Here is a 25,954-nt window from a genome sequence, read left to right on the forward strand (position 1 = left end):
AAGTCAGTCAGGGGTTTAGCCACGGTGCTGTACTGGGGAACAAATTTCCTATAATAGCCTGTGGAGCCTAAAAAAGTCATGGCCTGCACCAAGATGGCGCACACTGCAAAGGGAGCCGCCGGAGCATCCGGCGAGCCGATCACCGCTCCCCCTGCAGTGCCGCCCGCACCTGTCCCTGCCTCCGCTGTCAAGCTTGACCACCGAGGTAAGGGAACACGGGGCACCAGGGGGACCCTGATATAGATATATATATAAAGTTGTGGTAGAAATCCCTGGATTCCAGCGGTGCACAGCTTGGTAGATTTAGGAGACCAGCAAGGTGTAGGTTAAAAATTGAAATTTATTAATACAGCATGGTATGGGGGATACACTCTGACGCGTTTCGGACTAACATAGTCCTTAATCATAGAGCTCTATGATTAAGGACTATGTTCGTCCGAAACGCGTCAGAGTGTATCCCCCATACCATGCTGCATTAATAAATGTCAATTTTTAACCTACACCTTGCTGGTCTCCTAAATCTACCAAGCTGTGCACCGCTGGAATCCAGGGATTTCTACCACAACTTTGACTATGGAGCGTTGATGCACGCAACCAAGGAAGCAGACCTCAGTGAGTATTGTTTTTTCTCCCCAACTGGAGACTTGATGACCGGTAACAGTGCTGCAGCACCAGTGTCTCGTATGGCGCTATCCTACACATCAATGGTATGTCATACCCTTATTGATTTATTCTGACACATGGATCATCTCATATTATTAGTGTCTGTGGTTTTGCTGCTTTAATCTAGCACTGGGTCCAATATCTCACTGTATGGTTATACCGGCTTCATATACATATGGACTGAAAATATTCATAACATTGGAGTTCAGAATTGGATTGAGCACTGTTATTGGGACGTATGCCCCAAACCACCGATAGATATATATATATATATATATACACACGTTTTAAGTTATGGTGGGTGAAGAAAGCAACAAGAAACCTCCACCGTATTGCATATAGCAAATTGCAAAGCCAGCAGAACAACCAACTTCACACTGATGATACCCATTAAGGTTGAAACATGTCTGTGAATGGTTTCTCTGGCTTTGCATCTGATTCCCATGCTGTGCTTTTAAAGCTGTGCTAACAGCGAGCATTAGCTTACATGGGCTCCATGTAACAATGGTTTTTCAGACAAAAGGTGACAAGTGTGCTCAGTTGCATGTCATTTCCCAGAATCCCTTGCATTGGAAGCACTGTATGCTGGGGATAATGGTGAAAAGCAGGGTTGCAGACCTACCTAATACATGTGAATGTGCTCACAAGCGATCTTTTTATTTGAGATATATATATATATTTATTTATATATATATATTTATTTTTATATATGTATATATATATATATATATACAGTCTTCGACAATTATATACATTTACACGCCCGGGGCGTGTGGATTTAATCCCCAGGCGAGTAAATATTGGCCCAAGCAGCACACGTGTATTTTTTAAATTTCCCCCGCTCGCGCTGCTGTTTTTCCCGCTCTGGAGAAGAAAAAAAAAGCCAGAGGCGGGTTCATGTTGTTGGGGGAGATTACCCCGCCTCCGGCTCTCTGAGCAGTGCCTTCTCTCCTCCCCCGCCTCTCAGCAACTTTCCCTCCTCAGCTCTTCCACTCCTCCCCCTTCTGGCAGCCAGCCCCTTCCATACCTGTCTGCCTCAGGCCCCTGCAGGGCCATCTGTCACCCCCCCTCCCATCGGGCCATCCGCCCCCGCTCCCATCGGGCCATCCGCCCCCCCCTCCCATCGGGCCACCCGCCCCCCCCTCCCATCGGGCCATCCAACCCCCCCCTCACACCAATGTCACCCTCCCTCTCCCTTTGTCACCCTCCCTCTCCCTGTGTCACCCTCCCTCTCTCCCTGTGTCACCCTCCCTCTCCCTGTTTCACCCTCTCCCTCTCACCCTCTCCGTGTCACACTCTCCCTGTGTCACCCTCTCCCTCTCCCTGTGTCACCCTCCCTGTGTCACCCTCTCCCTCTCCCTCACTGTGTCACCCTCTCCCTGTGTCACCCTCTCCCTGTGTCACCCTCTCCCTGTCCCTGTGTCACCCTCTCCCTGTCCCTGTGTCACCCTATCCCTCTCCCTGTGTCACCCTCCCCCTCTCCCTGTGTCTCTCTCCCTGTCACCCTCCCTCTCCCTGTGTTACCCTCCCTCTCCCTGTGTCACCTTCCCTCTCCCTGTGTCACCCACCCTCTCCCTGTGTCACCCTCCCTCTCCCTGTGTCACCCTCCCTCTCCCTGTGTCACCCTCCCTCTCCCTGTGTCACCCTCCCTCTCCCTGTGTCACCCACCCTCTCCCTGTGTCACCCTCCCTCTCCCTGTGTCACCCTCCCTCTCCCTGTGTCACCCTCTCCCTGTGTCACCCTCTCCCTGTGTCACCCTCTCCCTCTCTCCCTGTGTCACCCTCTCCCTCTCACCCTCTCCCTGTGTCACCCTGTCCCGCTCCCTGTGTCACCCTCCCTCTCCGTGTCACCCTCTCCCTGTGTGACCCACCCTCTCCGTCTCCCTGTGTCACCCTCTCCCTGTGTCGCCCTCTCCCTCTCTCTGTCACCCTCTCCCTCGCTGTCGCACTCTCTTCTTCACTCTCTGTCGCACTCTCTCTTTGTCTCTCATTCTCTCAGTGTGTATGTCTCTCATTCTCTCTCTTTCTCTGTGTGTCTCTCTTTCTCTCTGTGTGTGTGTGTGTGTGTGTGTGTGTGTGTGTGTGTGTGTGTGTGTGTGTGTGTGTGTGTGTGTGGGTGGGGGTGTGCCGCTCTCTGTGTGTGTGTGTCTGTCTGTCTGTCTCTCTGTCTCTCTCTGTGAAGCGCCGACGTCCAGACACTGGTTAAGGGGTTCAGGAAACTAGTCATTCACACCTGGCTTTTATTTCTAGATCCGACATTGACACACACACACACACACACAACTAATTGTAGTATAATGTAATACAATAAATACATTTATGTCAAAAACGAATGTTGTTCTGACTAGGAATTTATTAAATGTATTTTATTTATATATTTTATTTTAAAGCGGGGTTGGGGGCGGGACTAGGGGCAAAGTTGGGGGCGGGGCTAGGGGCGGAGTCGGGGGCGGGACTAGGTGGCGAGTAGATTTTTGGGTTGGGCGAGTAGATTTTTGGGTGATTTGTCGAACACTGTATATATATATATATGTATATATATATATATATATATATATATATAAATATATAGAATCCAATGCACAGCCGGCACACCATATGCAAGTAAATAAGTTTTGGTGCTTATCCCATAAAGCAATAACAGACCATACGATACCGGTTGCAACACGACATCAAGGGACAGCACGCAGGTAAGTAGATCAAAAATGTTCTATATTTGATAGAAGACACAAAAACCGACGTTTCGGTCCCCCAGTGGGACCTTTCTCAAGCACCACCTTGCTTTTTGATCTACTTACCTGCGTGCTGTCCCTTGATGTCGTGTTGCAACCGGTATCGTATGGTATATATATATATATATATATATATATATATATATATATATATATATATATATATAAATAAAACAACCAATATTTCCCAGACGAGAAAACAAGAAACAGCACTCAAAAGGTAAAGCAATCTCTCTAGCACAGAATCACACAACAAACATCCTATTAGCATCCCCCACTAGATCCTGATGGAACATTCTAAAATCCCAACAATAAAAAATGACAATCTACCTAATGACAGAACAGAATCTATGCAGTGGAGTCCATCGATAATATGAACCCCGTGTTTACAATCCGTGCTCCCTATAACATATACACATCTACTCACCTTTCTTCCATAAGGTGGCACTGTGTGCTCATTATTCCATAACTCTTGCTGTAAGCATACTGTTTATGGGAGCAGTGCACATATACTAAAGAAGGGCAACAAAAAAATACAACTACTGAAAAGATAGACGGTAGGTAACCAGCATTGTGTGTTTAAGGCAAAGTAATTCTATCAGAGGACCAGAAAGCTAAACATCTCCAGTACAGAAGTCTGCCAAACCATTCACTTACCACCGTGTGCGGTAGATAGCAAAGGGATCCATGGTAGTCCAACTCCCAGCGTCTGCACGTTCTGGGATTTCATGGGTAACCTGCCGCAGCAGAACGCAGTACCAAACCGGTAGACACAAATGAACCAGGAAAAATGGTCAGATCTAATCCTGTGTGTGTAAGGAACCAACAGTGCCAGGTCTGAGTAAAAAAGCGACCTACAGCACTTGTCACTCGCCCTGGATGTCGTTCTTAATTCCCTGGTCAGAGTTGATCCTGTGTGTGTGTGTGTGTGTGTGTGTATATATGTATATGTATATATATATATATATATATATATATATATATATATATATATATATATAAAATTATTGTTGTCAAAATGGATTTGAAGCAAAAGGTGGCACCGTGTGCTCATTTGCATGTCATTTCCCAGAATCCCTTGCTGCAGTGGAAGTGCTGGCTGCTGGGTGATAATGGTGAAAGGCAGAGTTGCAGACCTGTATAAGACATGCAAATGAGCACACAGTTATATTTCCATTTTCTATATGCTTTACGGTGGAGAGTTTTTGTCACTTTCTTTACCCACCATAACAAAACTAATGTGTGGTGGATACCTATCCAAGCTTCAAATTGCAAAGCCAGTATAACCAGCCTCACACTGATTACAAATAACAACAATTGGAATCAATAGTTGGGATATGCTCCTTTTTGGGGATTTTAATTCCAATTTTTAATAATCACTGTAAATAAATAACAGCGTTGTTGAAGTTAAATAAAACTTTTTTTATTTTTTCATTATTCCCTTTTAAGTTCGTCGTACATATGAGGTGCATTTGAAACCTGATTCAATAGGAATAATTATTTCCTGATGATTTCATCATACTAAATGCAAATAATATGTACTTTGAGTGCAATATAGAGGGACCCAGTGTGAGAGCTATACCTTACACAACAAGTTGCTAACCATTATATGTGACCCTGTCGCTTGTCTCTTTCTGTCTGTATTCATGGAGATGTCTTCTTGGTATTCTGGTGGCTTTGTGGGTTTGCTAGCCTACAATTCTGTTGTTATATCCACGGTTTATGAAATCAGATCTCAAGGCTGTAATCCACTGGTTTCTGTCTGCTGTGTCAGAGCATATCCGATTGTAGCGAATGACTTGTCTGTAGATGGTTGCATTCTTAGTGGGGGGAGGGTGGAAGCTGTTGTCCCTCAAATACTGTAGCTATATCCTCAAAAGGATATATATAATATGTACACACACTACACACATTTTAAGTTATGGTGGGTGAAAAAGGTGACAAAAAAACCTTCACCGTTGGCATATAGCCAATAAAGAATATCACTTGTGAGCACATTCACATGTCTTAGCCAGGTCTGCAACCCTGCCTTTCAACCATTATCACCTAGCATACAGTGCTTCCACTGCAGCAAGGGATTCTGGGAAATGACATGCAAATGAGCACACAATGTGCCAACTTTTGCCTGAAATCCATTTTTACATGGAACCCATATACCCATATACGCAAATGCTCTGCTGTTCACACAGCTTTTAAGCACAGCATGGGGTTGGATGCAAAGCCAGTCAAACCACTTAGACATGTTTAAACCTTAATGCGTCTCATCAGTGTGAGGTTGGTTGTACTGGCTTTGCAATTTTCTGGCTGGGTAGGTTTACCATACTAAAACACGAAAAAAGAGATAACAAAATCTCTCAATAGTCCCTATTTACTGCACTCAAAAGACTGTCTCAAATAGTGGGGTTAAATACTTCCAGACATAATTGTCAAATTATGCCTTGTTTCAAGGCTTTCCTACCTTGAGAAAGCGCAAATCCCAAGAGTGAAACGTACGTCGGGCATGACGTAATTGCGTTGATGTCTGTGAAAGAAGTGGGCAGTACCGTTCCTGTTAATCTGGAAACAGGTTGTATGGCGTTGTTAACATTTCTAAGTGTGCTATTTAGCATACAGGCGTTATGACTAACTACTTGGCAGCTATACATTTCATTTAATCATGCTGTAATGGTAAGTGTTGTTTCTATGTAGTTATACACTAAGTGGAGCAATCAACATTTTCACGGTGGTCGCTTGCCACATAATACACACAGGCTTTATGCCGGTACATAGCTGTTACATTGTTTATGAACATCTTGTGGCTTCTATGCATCCAAGGGTTAAGAGGATTGTTTAACCTCTCACACAAATCCTTGATATATAATCACCAATGCTGTGTGCTGCTACATTTTGGTTTGAGTTACTGCCTACCACATGTTATAATGTTTCTATTATTTGGCAATATTATTGGCTGAATTCAGGCTTTATTAGAACCATCTATATTTAGACAGATAATACTATATACATGTGAGTTAGGTATCCTATTAGTGGCTCAATTTGACTATTCTCCTACAACTATATATTGTGCTATATATGGTTAATGTGGCTGATCCTTAGAGACATTACAACCTATCATCTATTATATATTATGATATAAGACCTTTTGTACCTACATAGTTACATAGTAGATGAGGTTGAAAAGGATGTACGTCCATCAAGTTCAAGCTATGCTAAATTTAGACAACAGATACTTTATCCTTTATCTATAAAACGTACTTATTGATCCAGAGGAAGGCAAACAAAAAACTCCAGAGTCAATCATCCAATGATATCTCATAAGGGGAAAAATAAATTCCTTCCTGACTCCAAGAATTGGCAATCGGATTAATCCCTGGATCAACAATTTTCCCATGTATACTTATTTGGTATATCCCTGTATACCTTTCCTATCTAAAGATGTCCAACCTTTTTTTGAACAAATCTATTGTATCTGCCATCACAGTCTCCATGGGTAATGAATTCCACATTTTAACTGCCCTTACTGTAAAGAACCCTTTCCTTTGTTGCTGGTGAAATCTCCTTTCCTCCAATATTAAAGGATGCCCCGAGTCCTTTATATTGCCCGTGGGATGAATAGTTCTTTTGAAAGCTCCTTGTATTGTCCCCGAATATATTTGTATATAGTTATCATATCCCCTCTTAGATGCCTCTTTTCTAATGTAAATAAATCTAATTTAGCGAGCCTCTCCTCATAAGTTAGATTGTCCATCCCCTTTATTAATTTGGTGGCTCTTCTCTGCACTCTCTCTAGTTCCATAATGTCTTCTCTTAGGATTGGTGTCCAAAATTGTACTCCATACTCAAGGTGTGGTCTTACTAATGCTTTGTAAAGGGGCATAATTATGTTTACTTCCCTTCCATCCATTGACTATTTAATGCAAGATAAGATCTTGTTTGCCTTTGCAGCTCCTGCATGACTTTGGGCACTATTGCTAAGCCTGCTGTCTACAAGCACTCCTAAATCCTTCTCCATCAAGGATTCCCCCAATTTATCCCCATTTAATTTGTACGTCACCTGTTTATTCTTGCATCCCAAATGCATAACCTTACATTTATCTGTATTAAACCTCATCTGCCATTTACCTGCCCACGTTTCCAGTCTCTCCAAGTCCTTCTGAAGAGAAATTACACCCTGCTCTGATTCTATTACCTTACACAATTTAGTATCATCAGCAAAGATGGCGACTTTGCTCTCGATCCCAACCTCAAGGTCATTAATAAACAAGTTAAAAAGCAGGGGTCCCAGTACCGATCCCTGAGGTACTCCACTCACGACTTTAGCCCAACCTGAAAAAGTTCCATTTATGACAACCCTCTGAGTCTGTACTTTAACCAGTTTTCAATCCAGGTGCATATATTATTACTGAGTCCAATTTTCTTTATTTTGTACACCAACCTCTTGTGTGAAACCGTATCAAAAGCCTTTGCAAAATCTATGTAGACCACATCAACTGCATTACCCTGGTCTAAATTCCTACTTACCTCCTCAAAGAAACAAATAAGTTTAGTTTAGCATGATCTATCCTTCATAAATCCATGCTGATTATTACTAATAATTTTGTTTTCCATTGGGTATTCCTGAATATTATCCCGTATTAAACCTTCAAGTAGTTTCCCCACTATTGAAGTCAGGCTTACAGGTCTGTAATTCCCCCGTTGTGATCTAGCTCCCCTTTTAAATATAGGCACCACATCTGCTTTACGCCAATCTTGTGGTACTGAGCCTATGGAAATGGAGTCCTTGAATATTAAATATAATGGTTTTGCTATTACTGAGCTTAACTCCTTGAGAACTCTTTGATGTATGCCATCGGGGCCATGTGCCTTATTTACTTTAATTTTTTCAAGTCGCTTATGAACTTCTTCCTCCGTTAACCAACTGTTCATTAATATGGAGGTTGTGGCTTCCTCCTGCGGCACTACTATTGAAATTGATTCTTCCCTGGTAAACACAGGAATTTGTTTAATACCTCTGCTTTTTCCTTATGTATGTATATAAATATGTATGTATGTATGTATGTGTGTATATACAGATGCAGCGGCCGTTATTCGAACATTTCATGCTTTGTATACCTCAGAATACACGTCATGACGCGTCATTACGGAGTGTTGGCTCGAGTGCCGAAAATGGCATTTTAGTGTTCTGGTTTTTAAACACGTGCAAATTGACACTACTGTACTGTACACATTACAATTCATTCATTTCTGCCACGGAAATGCGAAGAATTGCACCCGAAGAAATCGGAATCCATGAAATTCAAACAAATCAACCGCATGATTGGCCGCGTGGAGTACAGCAGCGCACATGAAAACAGCTCTGTGATACGTTCAAATAATGGCCGCTGCATCTGTGTGTGTGTGTGTGTGTGTGTGTGTGTGTGTGTGTGTGTGTGTGTGTATATATATATATAATTTTTTTTTTTTTTAAACCAAGGATCAAATACGGTCTGAGGTTTTACAACATTACGGAAAATGGGTAGACAAGGGGGTGTATGTAGGTGGTTCTAATCTGCCGTCAAATTCTTTTTGTGTTGGCCGCCATTGTACCTCAGCAGAAATATTTTTCACCAGGACAAACATTTTTGTATTTCTTGGGAAAGGGGGAAGGGGGGAAGGGGGGTCCCTCTGAAGGTGTAAGTGCCAAAGTTCAGCTTTTGTGGACCACCCAGATCACACAATGGTAAAAAGAAAATTACCCCAAAAATGTAGACCGCCGTAAAATAAGAATAAGAACATTGCAAACGTGACAAAAAAAAATCAATTGCTTTAAAACAAGCGTACGATTCCTGATTACAAGCATTTATGTTGCCATTTTGTGATTTCCCCTTGGTCCGACAGACACTGCGGGTTTGCAGATAAATGTCACCAATAAAATATAAAGTGTAATAAAAATCCCTTTCTGCACTTTGATTTTCTTACATTTGCATGAAGCGCCAATATTTTTTTTAATTTGCTGCTGACATTTCCAACGTTGCCTTTTTTTGCCTCCAGAAGGTATTGTCAAATATAAAGTTAAGACTACATCATTCACTCATTGAGAGCGCATATATTTAGGTACTTTTTTTTCTTCTTTGTTTGCTCTTTGAAATGCATGATACCTTCCAGTTCTACTTAATTCTCAAAGACAGCTGCTGCATTTATTCCTAATGAGCAATTCCCAGGACGTGGGCTGCTGTTAGAATGAAGACGAAAAGTGTGCTGAAAGTCTGCCATGCCGGGTTCAGCTGTCAAAAGTCGTTCTGCACAACCCACAATATAACAATCCAGAAGTACAAAGACACTGTTAGTGTCTATACTTAGAAGATGCCCTGCCTATGACAATCCATCATGTTTATTTCATACCTCTTGGCAAATAAACATTATGCATACATGCTAATTGTGCTTTTACAAATACTGGTAGCCCGAAAACTAACAAAACATAGTAGGCAAAAGTGTCTTAAAGGGGCAGTCACATTTACGTGGTTTATCTTTTTACAGAATTGGAATCAAGGAGTCCTGAGTTGAATAGTGCTTTTTTTTTTTTTTTTTTTAGCTCTGGGGACCTCTGATTCTAGAGATACTTAGCGGTGAAGTTAGCCATCCAAGATGATGATGATGTGGCCATGTTGTTTCCCCTGGAGGGAGATTAATCACGGATAACTTCCCCGGTAGGTATCTCTGGGACCGGAGGGTTGCCAGAGCTGAATTAAAAAAGCACGATTTACTTCTGGAGGACTCCCCAGTTACAATCCTGTAAAAGTAAATAACAAAGGTAGGGAGGGACACATATTACTGCCTTAGTACTTCTCCAAAGTGTAACCCTGCTGAGATAATGAACAATGTGATGAGCATGAAAATGGCAATCTGTACATAAAAACCAACACGTTTCTTAGTGTGACATTTTAAATTCGGCTTTACAGAGAACTCGCTTTTATTTAAGGCTTTAATCAATGTGAATTATCTGCCTACAGGTATAGACAGGAGTTATGACAATAATGAAAAAAAAACTTAGGAGTTATGACAATAATGAAAAAAAAACTTAATTGTATTTTGTAGTCTTTATTCCAACTGTGATATTGCTTCACAAAAACTCGGGCCTTCTTTTTTTCTATATTGTTCCCTGAAACACCATTATTTCCAAAAATGCTTTGGTCAGGCATGAGTTTATATGATAAATAGTACAAAATACCAGGTTTACTCTGGCTTATAATTGCTTCCCACATGTATTGTTCGATTTATTGGTCAAGTAGGAAATCTGTTTTTGTCAAGTCAATCGAATACGTTAGTATTGAGTATTTATAATATATCTGTTGTCTGCTTGTAGTGCTAAAATTGCATTCAAGTTCTCATTGAGCTAATGCTATTATTGTGAACTTTTCCTCCTGGTCACTATGCATGATCAATTTCTTGTTTTATTGCCAGGTTTTGACTGGAACTTGGTTTTTAAATGGGATTATATGACACCAGAACAAAGAAGAGCACGACAAGGAAACCCAGTGGCTCCAATTAAGTAAGTGTTTGTTGTACAAATGTGCCACATGTTAATGCAGTTAACTTTATCTTAACATGCTGACATCCTGCTCAGACATCTTTAGATCTAGCATCTCTCGATTAAAAATGATTTATTATTTATTCTGCCCTTTCTCATTAGACAAACGATGGTGGAAATGTCTGAAACAGTGTGACCATTAGTCTTGGTGAATGTATTGTAAATAGCTGTATATAAAATCATTCAGCATAGTTAAATCATATGTGTAGCTTATTTGCCGTCACTTGAATCTGTCTTGGCAGAGTGAAAAAACCTTAATGGGTCTCATCAGTGTGTGGTTGATTATACTATATGGTGGAGGTTTCTTGTAGCCCTTTTCTCCCACCATAACTTAAAATGTGATATTATGTAAATCCTACAGCCTTGAAAATTGCAAAGCCAGCAGTACAACCAGCCTCCCACTGATGATACCCATTAAGGTTGAAACATGTCTGTGAATGGTTTCTCTGGCTTTGCATCTGATTCCCATGCTGTGCTTAAAAGCTGTGTTAACAGTGAGCATTCGCTTATAAGAGTTCCATGTAAAAATGGATTCAGGCAAAAGGTGACAGTGTGCTTATTTGCATGTCATTTCCCAGAATCCCTTGCAGTAGAAGCACTGTATGCTAGGTTATATATATATATATATGTGTGTGTCATACAGCACAGGGGGGAGGGATAGGCTTCAGTCAGAAACATTCCAAGATGCACTGTTTTTAAGTTAAACCTTTCTACATATATATAGATATATGTGTATATGTGTGTATACATATATGTGTGTGTATGTATATATATATATATATATATATATATATATATATATATATACACATACACACACATACACACACATACACACACATACACATACAGTCATGTGAAAAAGAAAGTACACCTCTTTGAATTCCATGGTTTTACATATCAGGACATAATAACAATTGTGTTCCTTACCAAGTCTTAAAATTAGGTAAATATAACCTCAGATGAACAACACATGACATATTACACCGTGTCATGATTTATTTAATAAAAATAAAGCCAAAATGGAGAAACCATGTGTGAAAAACTAAGTATACCTTATGATTCAATAGCTTGTAGAACCACCATTAGCAGCAATAACTTGAAGTAATCGTTTTTTGTATGACTATCAGTCTCTCACATCGTTGTGGAGGAATTTTCGCCCACTTTTCTTTACAACGTTGCTTCAGTTCATTGAGGTTTGTGGGCATTTGTTTATGCACAGCTCTCTTAAGGTCCAGCCACAGCATTTCAATCAGGTTGAGGTCTGGACTTGGACTGGACCATTGCAACACCTTGATTTTTTTCTTTTTCAGCCATTCTGTTGTAGTTTTGCTGGTGTGCTTGGGATCATTGTCCTGTTGTGTGACCCAATTTTGGCCACGCTTTAGCTGTCGGACAGATGGCCTCACATTTGACTCTAGAATACTTTGGTTGGTAAACAGAGGAGTTCATGGTCGGCTCAATGACTGCAAGGTTCCCAGGTCCTGTGGCTGCAAAAACAAGCCCAAATCATCAGCCCTCCACCACCGCGCTTGACAGTTGGTATGAGGTGTTTGTGCTGATATGCTGTGTTTGGTTTTCGCCAAAAGTGGCGCTGTGCATTATGGCCAAACATTTCCACTTTGGTCTCGTCTGTCCAAAGTACATTGTTCCAGAAGTCTTGTGGTTTGTTCAGATGCAACTTTGCAAACCTAAGCCATGCTGCCATGTTCTTTTTAGAGAGAAGAGGCTTTCTCTTGGCAACCCTTCCAAACAAACCATACTTGTTCATTCTTTTTCTAACTGTACTGTCATGAACTTTAACATGCTAACTGAGCCCTTTAGAGTCTGAGATGTAACTCTTGGGTATTTTGCAATTTCTCTGAGCATTGCAGGGTCTGACCTTGGGGTGAATTTGCTGGGATGTCCACTCCTGGGAAGATTGGCAACTGTCTTGAATGTTTTCCACTTTTGAATAATCTTTCTCACTGTAGAATGATGGACTTTAAATTGTTTGGAAATGGCCTTAAACCCTTCCCAGATTGATGGGCAGCAACAATTGTGTCTCTAAGATTATTGCTGATGTCTTTCCTCCTTGGCATTGTGGTAACACACACCTGAATGCTCAAGACCAGTAAACTGCTAAAACTTCAGCTTTTATAGAGGTGGTCACACTTGTTGATGATCAATTAATCAAGGGCATTTGATTAGCAGCACCTGTCTGCTACTTAGCATCTTAATTCCTATGGAAACAGTAAGGGTGTACTTAGTTTTTCACACACAGCTTTTCCATTTTGGCTTTATTGTTGTTAAATCATGACACGGTGTAATATGTCATGTGTTGTTGATCATCTGAGGTTGTATGTACCTAATTTTTAGACCCGCTAAGAAACAGATGATTGTTATTATGTCCTGATATGTAAAATCATAGAATTCAAAATAGTGTACTTTCTTTTTCACGTGTGTGTGTGTGTGTGTGTGTGTGTGTGTGTGTGTGTGTGTGTGTGTGTGTGTGTGTGTGTGTGTGTGTGTGTGTGTGTGTGTGTGTGTGTGTGTGTGTGTGTGTGTGTGTGTGTGTGTGTGTGTGTGTGTGTGTGTGTGTTTTTAAAATCAAACTGTAGGGACATTAATCCCTGAAGCACCAGATTAATTGAGAGACTTAATATCTCATGATATTATCATGGGAGAATGCTTTTTTTTTTGTTGCTTTAATTAAACACATCAGCACGTTGTTGAAGTACTGGATGTGATTACCATTCCCACCTCTTCTATGAGGGCAGAATTGTAGCCATACTACACTACCAACATCTGAAAACTATTTTTTATTTTTGCCAGGAAAACATGGTAGATCTTGTCGGCTTCATTGACTTCTAAAGGGATATTTAAACAAAAAAAAAAAAATCAGGGAGAAAATAGAATCATACATTTTTCAGATATTTTCAGTTGTAGCAAGACTGTGTGCGGCTGCAGACACCCAAACCTTAAGGGTTTTATATCAGTATGAGGGAGTCTTCCACATGAATAGGGAGAGTGGCAGCTGCCGAGGGAGATAGGGAGAGATGGAATGTGGCCTGGGGGGGGGGGAAGCAGGCGGGTGGACATTAGGGTGCAGGGAGGAGGACACAATTGGATGCAGGGTGCAAAAGAGAGGCGGTAATGAAGTGCAGCGGAGAGTACGACTCAAATGTGTTGGGAAGATGGAAAAATAAAACAAAAAGCGCTGACAAGTACAGTATGTGCAATTGTGTATTCAATTAAATAATTTTAAATGTTTGGAAATAACTCTGCTGATAGCCGTTTTTGGACAATAATAACATACATTTGAGAGGAACCATAAAAATTAGCAATATTTCTCCAACACAAAAACCTTTGGAATGAAGAATGTGATGATGATGAAAAAAAGCAGTCCGAAAGCAATTGGTGTGAAGATTGAAAAATTGTGTCCATCTAAGCGGGACTGTGGTTTAAAAATACTAAGAGAAAGTGGCAATACACGCTGGCGATTTTTATTTTTTAATTTAGGATTGAAGCAGGGGGTCTCATGAGCTGGGCCCCATTCATTTCAGCTCCTGGGACCCCTGCTTCCCGAAATACCTAGCAGGGTTCACGTAATGGCCGCATTTCATATTTTCTGTGCGCTGGCGGCCAATTGGAAGCTGTGGCGTTGTCCGGTTCGGCTTCCTATTGGCCCACATGACACGGCAGCTTTAAAATTTGCCCAGATACCAGCACCCCCCTTCGGAGGTCTCTGTCTCTGGAAGCAGTGAGTCCCCGGGGCTGAAATTAATGGGTTCAGCTCAGGAAATCCCCTGCTTCAAACCTATGTTTAAAAAAAAAAAATGCTCCTTTGAAAATAATACTAAAACAAAGCAGCGGTGGGGGTGGCTGATAATGGAGTGAAATGTTGCCTTCATCTCAGCCTGCAACATCATGTTTCTTCTGTATCTCAATAGAGTAAGTGACACATTGTTTCTTCTTGATTTATAAGAGGCCAAGAAATGGATAAGAAGTAACTGCAGTGATGTAGTAACCTGGCAGATTTACCAGTAGGCTTACAAGAAAAAGTTTAGGTTATTTATTACACCGAAGTCCTTTTCCAAGGAGATGGATTTGACTTAGTTATTTCTTTTGTAGTTTTTTATAACCACAGTTGCTATTTAACCTTTTAGTTATAAGCAGCAAGATGCAGAATATCCTCTAAGGCCTCAGGCATGGTCAGCGCTTATGTGCTGACCCGTGCTGAGGCGCGCTCTCACTTACAAGTGAGCCCCAGCAGCCGCAATGAGAGCGGCTTTAGTAGGGGCTCGCCTATGCTTCCGCAAGCGTGCGGAAGCATAGGTCTTATCCAAATTTTAGATTTCGCACTCATGGGAGCGCAGGGCCGGTCACGTGCGCGGTTCGCCCAATGAGGACGAACCAGCTCCGTGATGTCACTGGCCTGCCCCCCGACATGCCCCCGGACGGCGGGCTAACCAAGGCCAGGGAAAGCACCCGCTTTCCCTCAGCCTCAGCGCGCCTCCGCACGGGCTGAGTCACCATGGACTCAGCCTAACATTAAATTGCCCTCTGTTAATCACAATAAGTGTGCTGAAAGTTATTGGTTGCTTGTATTAATTTTTACCGCAGTTGGAGAAAAGCAACTTTCTACATTGTTATGAATCCTCATGGATGCAAAATATCCTTTGTCCTCCGTTAAATTGCCACTCTTTCATATACTAAATACTCCCTCTGTACTGTATTAGGCTGGGTCCATGGTACCGCAGACCACGCAGAACCGTCCACACGCTGAGCGAACAAACTGCCTTAAGGCAGTGTTTGCGTCCATGTGGCGTGTGGGTGGGGGCACGCGTTGCGCAAGAAATCAGTTCGCCAATGAGGGCGAACTAGCTCTGTGACACCCCTAGGCACACACCCCATGTCCCGTCCACCATGGCCAGGTAAGGGCCCGCTCACTGACCAGCCTCCGCACGGACGAAGGCACCATGGCCTCAGCCTTAGTTGTCTATGAACAGGTAAAAGATAAGGCAGTGCACTGCCAAAAGGAATAGAAGGAGGCTCACGGCATGCAGCATCAAAAAGGTGTTTATTCCATGTTAAGTGGATCAAAGGTCCCCCCTTAGGTCACAACAGGGGTCCACCAACGCGTTTTGGGCAGTATGCCCTTTCTCAAGGTGTACACAATACTATCTGAAGCCTTAATTTATATCTTAGCGCCTATCGCGTGACGTCACGAACAGTGCAACCAATCGGATTTCATCTCCCCTTAGGCGCGTCCCGATTGGCTGCTGGGATCGCGTCATATCAACAAACTTTATTAGACATCACATGTGTCTCCCTATAATGTAAGGGCTATGGGATAAAGGGTGGTGCTTTCCGATTGGTCCACTAGACCATACAACAAGTACAACTTTATTATATTTGACAATTTGACATAAAAACATCCATGACGTCAAAACACCGCTTCAAAACCCAGGTGCAAAAGAAAAAAAGGAAAATATAACACAAATAAACGTTTTTCAAAGACAAAAAATACTACTAATGTTTAAAAATGAAGGAGAAACAGGTGCGCAAATCACATCAGGACATGGAAAGAAAGTGAAAACACAAAATAGTGCAATAATGTCACCCTCAACAAATGATTTCAGTGTTGAAAGTTCTATAAAATTTGCACTCATGTGTTTAACGTGAAATGAAAGCGTTGTGGTTATTAAAAGTTACCAACTTATGTCTCCAGACGGGTACTCCAGATCCATATAGAGGGGGGGAAATCCATATACAAAAAAGGGAAAGCAAAAATAGTATAGTACTGTTTTTAATGTTAAAAACAAAAAGTATTCCACTTGCATAAGTGCCTTTGTTTGAGAGCATTCAGACCACCCATCCATCATATGGTCAGACAAGGATATTCACAGCAACAGCATCCGCTCCACGGCCGTCACAGCAGGTACTGGGCTGATTAAAGTTGTCCTCCACTCGGGATGTCATCAACAAGGGCTTCTTAGTAATCACTGATTCACCCAACGCGCGTTTCCACTGCAAAGTCTTCATCAGGGGCTAATGAGATTAGCTCCTGATGAAGACTTTGCAGTGGAAACGCAAAGAACTTTCAACACTGAAATCACCCGTTGAGGGTGACATTATTGCACGATTTTGTGTTTTCACTTTCTTTCCATGTCCTGATGTGATTTGCGCACCTGTTTCTCCTTCGTTTGCTGATTGAATCTGGTTTGAATTCTACGTCGGGAGCTGCACTCATTAAGGATAGTATATCATTTGTGTTATTTTGATTTATTAGTAATATTATTTGCGCTTGTTTTTCTTTTCACTAATGTTTAAAAATGAAATAATAATAATAAAAGTAAAAATAAGTGATTAAATAATATACAAACAAAGAAAAACAATGTTTAAAGCTAAACATAACATTTAAAAATTAGAATTTAAAAAAGTGCTATTCAAATGGTAATAGAGAAATATATATATTAACTCTTATGATAAAGAATTAACTATACCCTAAAGAGTATAACTTTTGGAAAATAGCACATTTGCACAACACAACACATTGCAAGAGAAAAGAAGGTACAGAACTAGTTTACATGAGAGCTTTACTATAAAGATGTTTTTATTTTCTCTTATTCCTTCTTATCTCAAGGACCAATGAGCACACAAACCAAAAGAGAGAAAAAAAATTCATTTAGATATATATACTATAATGGTTATGTGTAAGCTCATTGTTTCTCTAAAGGAAAAAGGAATTGATACTGAACTCTAGGCAAAAACAACAGAACAATTTAACATAAAAGATTAGAGAAATGCATAAGCATAGATCTATTATTGAAAATTTCATATCAATTGAAAGTATTTAAATAGCAACCTGTAAAATTCAATACATTAGCAATTTTGACTGTTAATAGTCTATTAGAGTATTTATTTCACTTAGAAAAAATTGGAGAAGACAAGAGAAGCATATATATAACACATAGCAGAGAGAGCATATTCATAGTAGAGTCAAAGAAAATGACCCAGGTCCCAATCTGTATTAAGCCCAAATGGAACCTGGGTTTTCAAGGTGAATATCCAAAAGGCCTCCCTTTGGTCAAGCCTTTTAATGCGATTACCACCTCTTTCATGGCACAAAACAGACTCAATCCCACATACCTTAAGCAATCTACCATCTCCCTGCAGGCAATGGGTACAGTGTAGTCGGACCGGATGATTAATATCTTTTTTCTTCTTTCTTAATGAGCCTCACATGCTCCATAATACGTATTTTGAGGCTCCGTGTGGTCCGGCCCACATACTGCTTCCCACACCCACAGGTGAGAAGGTAGATTACAAAGGTAGTCTTACAGTTAATGAAGCTACGTATATTAAATACTGCTTTAGTACATGTGCTCTGAAAAGTTTTAGTAGGGGGTAAATTAACACAAATTTTGCATGAACCACATCTGTATGAATCTATAGTAATGGGATTTTTGTTATATGAATGATGTGAGAACAAGCTGGGGGAAAGTGAATTATATATTGTTTTGGCCTTTCTAAAAAACAATTTTGGTTTTATTGGCAGACTTTGTCCCAGAACTGGATCAAGGAGCAAAATGCTCCATTGTTTTTCCAATATTTGTCTCACTTTTTGTGCCTGTCAGCTAAACTGAGTGTTAAACAGTGGGCTGTCAAACTTAGATATCTTTTTTGTTTTTCTTTTTAATAAATGGCTCCTCTCCGTAACCTCAACTTCTCACCGTGCTTTATTTAGATCAAGGGGATCATGACCCCTGGCTACAAATCTATTATATAAATCGTCTGATTGTCTATGGAAGTCAACATCTTTAGAGCAGTTTCTTTTAATTCTCATAAACTGCCCTTTTGGTTTTCCTTTAATAAGTGGCCTGGGGTAGCAGCTATCGGCTCTTAAATAAGTGTTCCGTGAGTTTTCTTTACGAAAGATATCTGTATGGATAGTCAAAGAGTGATCAACATACAGTAACAAATCTAAATATTTAAGGTGATGGTGATCAAAAGAAAAAGTGAACTTTAAACCATAATCATTATTATTTAGTGAATCTATAAATAGTAACATAGTGTTGGTGTCACCCTCCCAAATGAAAAACAAATAGTCAATGAATCGACGATAAAAAACAATGTGATCCCTAAATGGGTTCCTATCTCCAAACACGTGGAACGACTCCCACCATCCCATGAATAAGTTTGCATAGGATGGGGCAAAGCTGGTACCCATAGCAGTTCCACGTGTTTGGAGATAGTAAACACCATCAAACAAAAAAAAAGCTGTGTGTGCTGTGCACGCGCATAGTAAGTGAAACTTCTTTGACTTTTGTCACAGAAATTGACTTATAACGCGCGTGCTCGGCACACGTGTCAGTCAGTGAGTATGTATGTGTGTCAGTCAAAGAGTATGTATGTGTGTTTGTTTGTGTGTGTGTCAGTCAGTGTATGTATCTGTACCGGTCAGTGTGTGTATGTGTGTCGGTCAGTGTGTGTATGTGTGTCAGTCAGTGAGTATGTGTGTCAGTCAGTGTGCGTGCGTATGTGTCAGTCAGTGTGCGTGTGTATGTGTGACAGTCAGTGTGCGTGCGCGTGCGTCAAAGTGTGCGTGCGTCAAAGTGTGCATGCGTCAGTGTGTGTGTGTATGTGTTTATTGGCAGCAGTACCAGCATCCTGAATGTTGAGCGGGGGGGGGGAAGGAATAGGCACATCATTCAGGGGCAGTGTTCGGTACATCACTGGGGTTTGCGTGCGTCAGTGTGTGTCAGAGTGTGTGCGTGTCAGTGTGCGCGTGCGTGCGTCAGAGTGTGTGTGCGTGCGTCAGAGTGTGTGTGCGTGCGTCAGTGTGTGTGCATGCGTCAGTGTGTGTGCATGCGTCAGTGTGTGCGTGCGTCAGAGTGTGCGTGCGTGCGTCAGAGTGTGTGTGCGTGCGTCAGTGTGCGCGTGCGTCAGAGTAAGTGTGTGTGTGTGTGTGTGTGTGTCCGTCAGTGTGTGTGTGTGCGTCAGAGTAAGTGTGTGTGTGTGTGTCAATCAATGTATGTATGTGTCAGTCAATGTGTGTATGTCAGTGTGTGCGTGTCTGTCAGTGTATGTGTATCTCTCTGTGTGTACACACCGTATGTCTCTCTGTCTGTGTCCTGCCCCCTCTCTCCTGACTCCCCCCACCCCCGGTGGAGCTGCGGACCCGGGGGGCTCAGTCTGAGTCTTCTGAGCAGATACCCCCTCCCACCCCCCCAGCGGCGCGCTCAAGCTCCCCCTTCCCCACCCCCCGGCGGCGCGCTCAAGCTCCCCCCTTCCCCACAACCCAGCGGCGCGCTCAAGCTCCCCCCTTCCCCACCCCCCGGCAGCGCGCTCAAGCTCCCCCCTTCCCCACCCCCCGGCGGCGCGCTCAAGCTCCCCCCTTCCCCAAAACCCGGCGGCGCGCTCAAGCTCCCCCCTTCCCCACCCCCCGGCGGCGCGCTCAAACCCCCCCCATTCCCAGGCTGTTAGGAGCGGCGCTGGCGCCAGCCTCCCTCCTCATGTACATCGGCATGGCAGCGGGTGGGGAACGGCGCCGTTGCCAGCCGCTTCTGCGCATGGGCGGCGCGCGGTATGGCAGCGGGCGGCGGAACAGCAACCGGGTGTGGGGTGTGTGGGAGGGTGAGGGGTGCGGCGGCGATTAGGAGCAGCGCCGGCAGCTATCGCCGCCGCCACATGTGACAGGGGACGTGTGAGCGGAGCGGCGTCCATTACGTGACGTCACTTCCGTTTCACATTTCGCCCCCCATCTATCCAGTTTTATCCCATCAGAGGTGCCACTAAAGAAGTTTCACTTCAAAAATAATTATGTGTTAATAAAAAGTGAATAGAATCCAAAATAAAACTTCCCTGTGCTGGTGATAAGTCAGAAGAGTCCAAGAAATAACTTGAAGCTGCCATCCCCAGGTCATGTCTAATGATAGTGTATAATGATGTGACATCCATAGACAACTAGATAAAGTTTGGCTTCCAAGAGAAACCTTCTAATTGATTAATCAAATAACACTGTCCAGAATATTGGACGGAAGAGCTAACGACAGGGGTTGTAGACAGTGATCCACGTACCGTGAAAGACCATCTCCCAAAGATCCAATACTAGAGACAATTGGCCTCTCAGGAGGGGAGACCAATGTCTTATGGATCTTTGGGAGATGTTGAAACACAGCCGTGGTGGGAAATGGATTATACAAGAACTCAGTCTCATTAGCATCTAAGACACCCCAAATTTTTCCTTTCTCTAAGAGTTCCCTTAGATCAGACATGAATGAACAGGTGGGGTCGGCAGGAAGTACAGCATAGGAGAGAGTATCATCAAGTTGGCGTTTAGCCTCCCTGTGATAGTCGCTCCTATGCTGCTCCACTACTGCCCCACCCTTGTCTGCATTTTTAATGATTAGTTGTTTATTACATTTTAAATCCTTTAATGCTTTAGCCTCACCTTTTGTTAAATTATTAATCAAAGGTTTAGTCAGATTTGAAGAGAATGTGTACCCTAAAGCCAGGATGGACAAATCTTTCTACCATTTTATTTATTTGATTACCACATGTATTACTACTGTGAAGCGCTATGTACATTAATGGCGCTATATAAATAAAGACATACAATACAATACAATTTTCTCAAAGGTTGTTATTGCATTACCTTTAACAAAGGTGGGATAAAAACTTGATTTGTTTTTGAAAGCTGAGGCTTTCCTTCCCAAAAAGTCTTGGTAATCATATTGGGAATTTTGATCTAAAGTAATTCATTCAGATCCTGCAAATGGCAGAACTCTTTAAAGGAAAGAACATTTTCAATAGGATTCATTACATCAACATCAGAAACAAGTGAACTGTCAATATCACCAACATTTGGTACAGAGTGGGCATCATCCGAAATACATACATTATCAGATTTTTTCTTGAAGAATTAATTAAGAGTTAACTTTCTAATAAATTTATGTAAGTCCACAACTGTGTTGAAAAGGTTGAAGTTGGATGAGGGGGCAATTATTCTTATTAAGGAGAGAAAGTTCCTCATGGTTAAGTTCCACATTTGATATATTAATCACTTCACTTAAATCTTCTAATTGGCTTTTTTTCCTCTTGGTCGAGGACCCTTTTAGATCTGCCCCTTCTTGTCCTCGGTCGTTTTTTGACATTGTAAAAAAGGTGGATCTTTGACTCTGCATAAACTCTCTCTGCTCATCTGGTTTTCAACCCTAATCAGACTGGGGTTTAGAGCCTTTTGATTTCTTTGATTTTTCAGAATATCTCTCTTCATTTTCAGATTGTGTATGAAATTAAACAGAATGTCCCGAAGCCTCAGTATCTGAGGCATCTGATTCTTGACTCGTAGTTAACTGACCAGACTTATTTTTAAGAATTGATTTTTGAAAAAAAGGTTTTCTTTTTCCTTTTGCAGGGGTGGAGCTGTTAATCTGAGAGGGATTATAGGACTTTCTATTGGTGACTGGTTTTTGCCAGATATAGATTTGATTTCTTAAGTAGTCCTGTGTATCCCTCTCACATTTTACCTGCTTTTTCTGCATAATTTCTTTTTCCACTTCATTTATATTCTTAGCTAATGCTACAGTACATCCATTTCTAGAAAACCTTTCATTTCTGTAAATTCACTTAGCTTTTTCTGCAAAACTTCTATATCTCCTTCAATTTGTGATTTCTCTTTAATTTTAAAAAATAAAATGAGATCCATTAGTTTAAACGAGCATTCGTCAAGCACTTGTTTCCAGCTGACTTCCAAGGAATCTTCTGGAAAACCAAATGTGGGGGATTTTTTAATACGAAGGCCACGAGGTATTCGTTTGGTTTTAATATAATTTTCAATTGATATTATGTCCCACCATAGTCGAATTCTTGTTGTAACTAGTTTTTCAAATCGTGTGAAATGATATTTCAAATCAGTTGTACAGTATCATCACATTCAATATCAAACGCATTATCAAATACAAGTTGAGTCTTCCTTAATCTTGCAGTGTTGTCAGAACAGGTAAAAGCATAACTGGAACTTTCCAGGGGGACAATGTCCTCTTCAATATCTGTATGATCCATGACATAAAGTCAATTAATGTAGATAAATCCACCCCTTGTACAAAAATCCAAAAAAACTGAAAATTCCAAGGTGTTTGGATAGGGGAAATAAAATATGCAAAACACGTGAAGAACCTCCTTCTGTTATCAAAAATATATGAACTCGTCACTCGAGCAACTGGATGAAGCAAGACAATAGTATATAGAAAGCCAGCGCATCAGAAAAAACAAGTCCTGTTTTGTAATAAAGAACTGCAGTTGGTATAAACTCCTTCCAGATAAGCATGTATCATAGCATAGCCCTAATAGCGTTAGGGGACTAGTACCTAATGCCAGCGGCACCATATATGAATAGTACAGACCAGAGTCCTATAATAAAGGAGAAATGAAGGGTACAGCGACCCATAAGTATCACTCACTTATATTCTCCTGGAGTGTCCAACCACAGGGGTGTTCTTAGGCGTGCAGTCTCCCAGGAAGTAGCAGGAACAGGTAAAAGGTAAGGTAGTGCACTGCCAAAAGGAATAGAAGGAGGCTCACGGCAAGCAGCATCAAAATGGTGTTTATTCCATGTTAAGTGGATCAAAGGTCCCCCCTTAGGTCACAACAGGTGTCCACCAACGCGTTTCGGGCAGTATGCCCTTTCTCAAGGTGTACACAATACTATCTGAAGCCTTAATTTATATCTTAGCGCCGATCGCGCTATCGCGTGATGTCACGGACAGTGCAACCAATCGGATTGCATCTCCCCTTAGGCGCGTCCCGATTGGCTGCTGGGAGCGCGTCATATCAACAAACTTTATTAGATATCACATGTGTCTCCCTACAATGTAAGGGCTATGGGATAAAGGGTGGTGCTTTCCGATTGGTCCACTAGACCATACAACAAGTAAAATTTAGGAGATTGCACGCCTAAGAATACCTAAGAACACACCTGTGGTTGGACACTCCAGGAGAATATAAGTGAGTGATACTTATGGGTCGCTGTACCCTTCATTTCTCCTTTATTATGGGACTCTGGTCTGTACTATTCATATATGGTGCCGCTGGCATTAGGTACTAGTCCCCTAACGCTATTAGGGCTATGCTATGATACATGCTTATCTAGAAGGAGTTTATACCAACTGCAGTTCTTTATTACAAAACAGGACTTGTTTTTTCTGATGCGCTGGCTTTCTATATACTATTAGTTGTCTATGAGCATTATTTCATAACCCATATTTGTATTTCGATAGTAAGACATGGCTCAGCCCTTTACATGTAAAAAGCTTGGTCATCTAAAGGTAATATGTTGGCAGGGCAAGATAAGCAGAACCAGCACAAAACAGCCTTTTGCTTCCAGTGGCGCCTGCAATGGCTTGAAGGCAGAATGCACTCGCCTGTCTTGCAATTAATTCTGGGGTTAATCAATCCTGTGCGTGTCAAAACACCCATCCTTTTAATCTGTATAGTGCAAAGCACTTTAACTTTTCCTTCACATTTCTCTTTAGAACTCCAATGATTGCTGGAGGGCTGTTCGTAATGGATAAAGCATACTTTGAAGAACTAGGGAAGTATGACATGATGATGGATGTTTGGGGCGGTGAAAATTTAGGTAAGTATGCAAATATATTTTTTTTTCCGGGAAATCTCTCATACGAAACATAATGTTAAACCACACTTCATAAGATAACTACCAAAGGAATTTGTGCAATGGTTACCTAGCAAACGTTAAATAGACATGATCAACACGCACTGGGGTTTCTTTCCGGCAATCGACTGCACATTTATTTAACATAGTATTGTAGTGTTTCAGCTTATGAACCCTGTTTTTCAACTAGAGGTTGCCATGTGTTCTAAACACCTTTGCTGGCAGATGCCTGCCAGGCCTTTTATAATGGGGACTTACACCATTTTTTATATATAATAATAATAGCATGTTCTTGTATAGCGCTGCTAGTTTTATGTAGCGCTTTACAGAGACATTTTGCAGAGACATTTTGCAGGCACAAGTCCCTGCCCCGTGGAGCTTACAATCTATGTTTTTGGTGCCTGAGGCACAGGGAGATAAAGGGACTTGCCCAAGGTCACAAGGAGCAACACCGGGAATTGAACCAGGCTTCCCTGCTTCAAACTCTCAGTGCCAGTCAGTGTCTTTACTCACTGAGCCACTCCCTCTCCATATATATATATATACAGTCGCTCTCTGGGGAATTCAGCCACGGATGGCCATCGTGCCACCCTACCCCCACCCAGAACCGGCTCTAATGCTCTGTTAGTCAGTCTGATGTGCCATTACAGCTGGGTACTGGGGGCAAGTGCTCCTCCCCCCCGCCCCCCCTCCACATTGTGGCGTACCTGATTCCTTCTGCTGAATTCAGAAGCGGTTAGCCTGCACACTTCCTCCCTGATGCAGATGCCTTCCTGCTCTGTCGACCAGCAAGCGCCAAACGTGTTTGCCTCGACCACACAGAACAGGGAGATTTCAAATATGCATAGGCGTCGGTGAAATCACCGCTTGCCAAAAAGCAGAGCACCGGTTGAGAAAGGAGGCTCCTGCACAAGCAGATGAAAGCAGCTGCAGGCTCACTCTGTGTTGAGGTGGAACTAGGTATTTTTACTCCCTGGCCAAGGTCCACCAACTCCGCCTCCTCCCCTCCACCCCTCCAATTTATAGAACGCCCTCTCTCCCTTGCTCTACCTCTCTTCGCCCATTTTCTTTCTCTACCTTCTCTCTCTCCTTTTCCCCCTCTCATGGTGGACAGCAGAAAGCAATTTAGCAAAGGGTCGGTCGTTAGACCTGGTGGATTGGATTCTCCTAACAACGGATGCAAGCTCTTCCAGATGGGAAGCAAACTGGCAAGAAATGTTTGTCCAAGGAATTTGAACAACAGAGGCAGTACTCTCAAGCAACATTCTGGAGATTAGAGCAATCTTCAAAGCTCTTGTAGCATTTTACCATAATTTCCTGGGTCATCCGATCAAGA

The 25,954-nt window shown here is 42.0% G+C and overlaps 1 protein-coding gene across 2 annotated transcripts in view; it reads left to right on the top strand.

The window, feature by feature from the left end:
* Positions 1-25,954, top strand: part of GALNT2 (polypeptide N-acetylgalactosaminyltransferase 2) — a 363,681-nt gene that overhangs the window by 301,532 nt on the left and 36,195 nt on the right. For both annotated transcript variants that reach the window (XM_075596873.1, XM_075596875.1), the window contains exons 9-10: positions 10,832-10,919; positions 24,479-24,582. In XM_075596873.1, coding sequence (XP_075452988.1) covers positions 10,832-10,919; positions 24,479-24,582 — 192 coding nt within the window. The remainder of the gene's footprint in view (positions 1-10,831; positions 10,920-24,478; positions 24,583-25,954) is intronic.

Source organism: Ascaphus truei, chromosome 4, assembly GCF_040206685.1.
Source record: "Ascaphus truei isolate aAscTru1 chromosome 4, aAscTru1.hap1, whole genome shotgun sequence".
NCBI classification, from domain to species: Eukaryota; Metazoa; Chordata; class Amphibia; order Anura; family Ascaphidae; genus Ascaphus; species Ascaphus truei.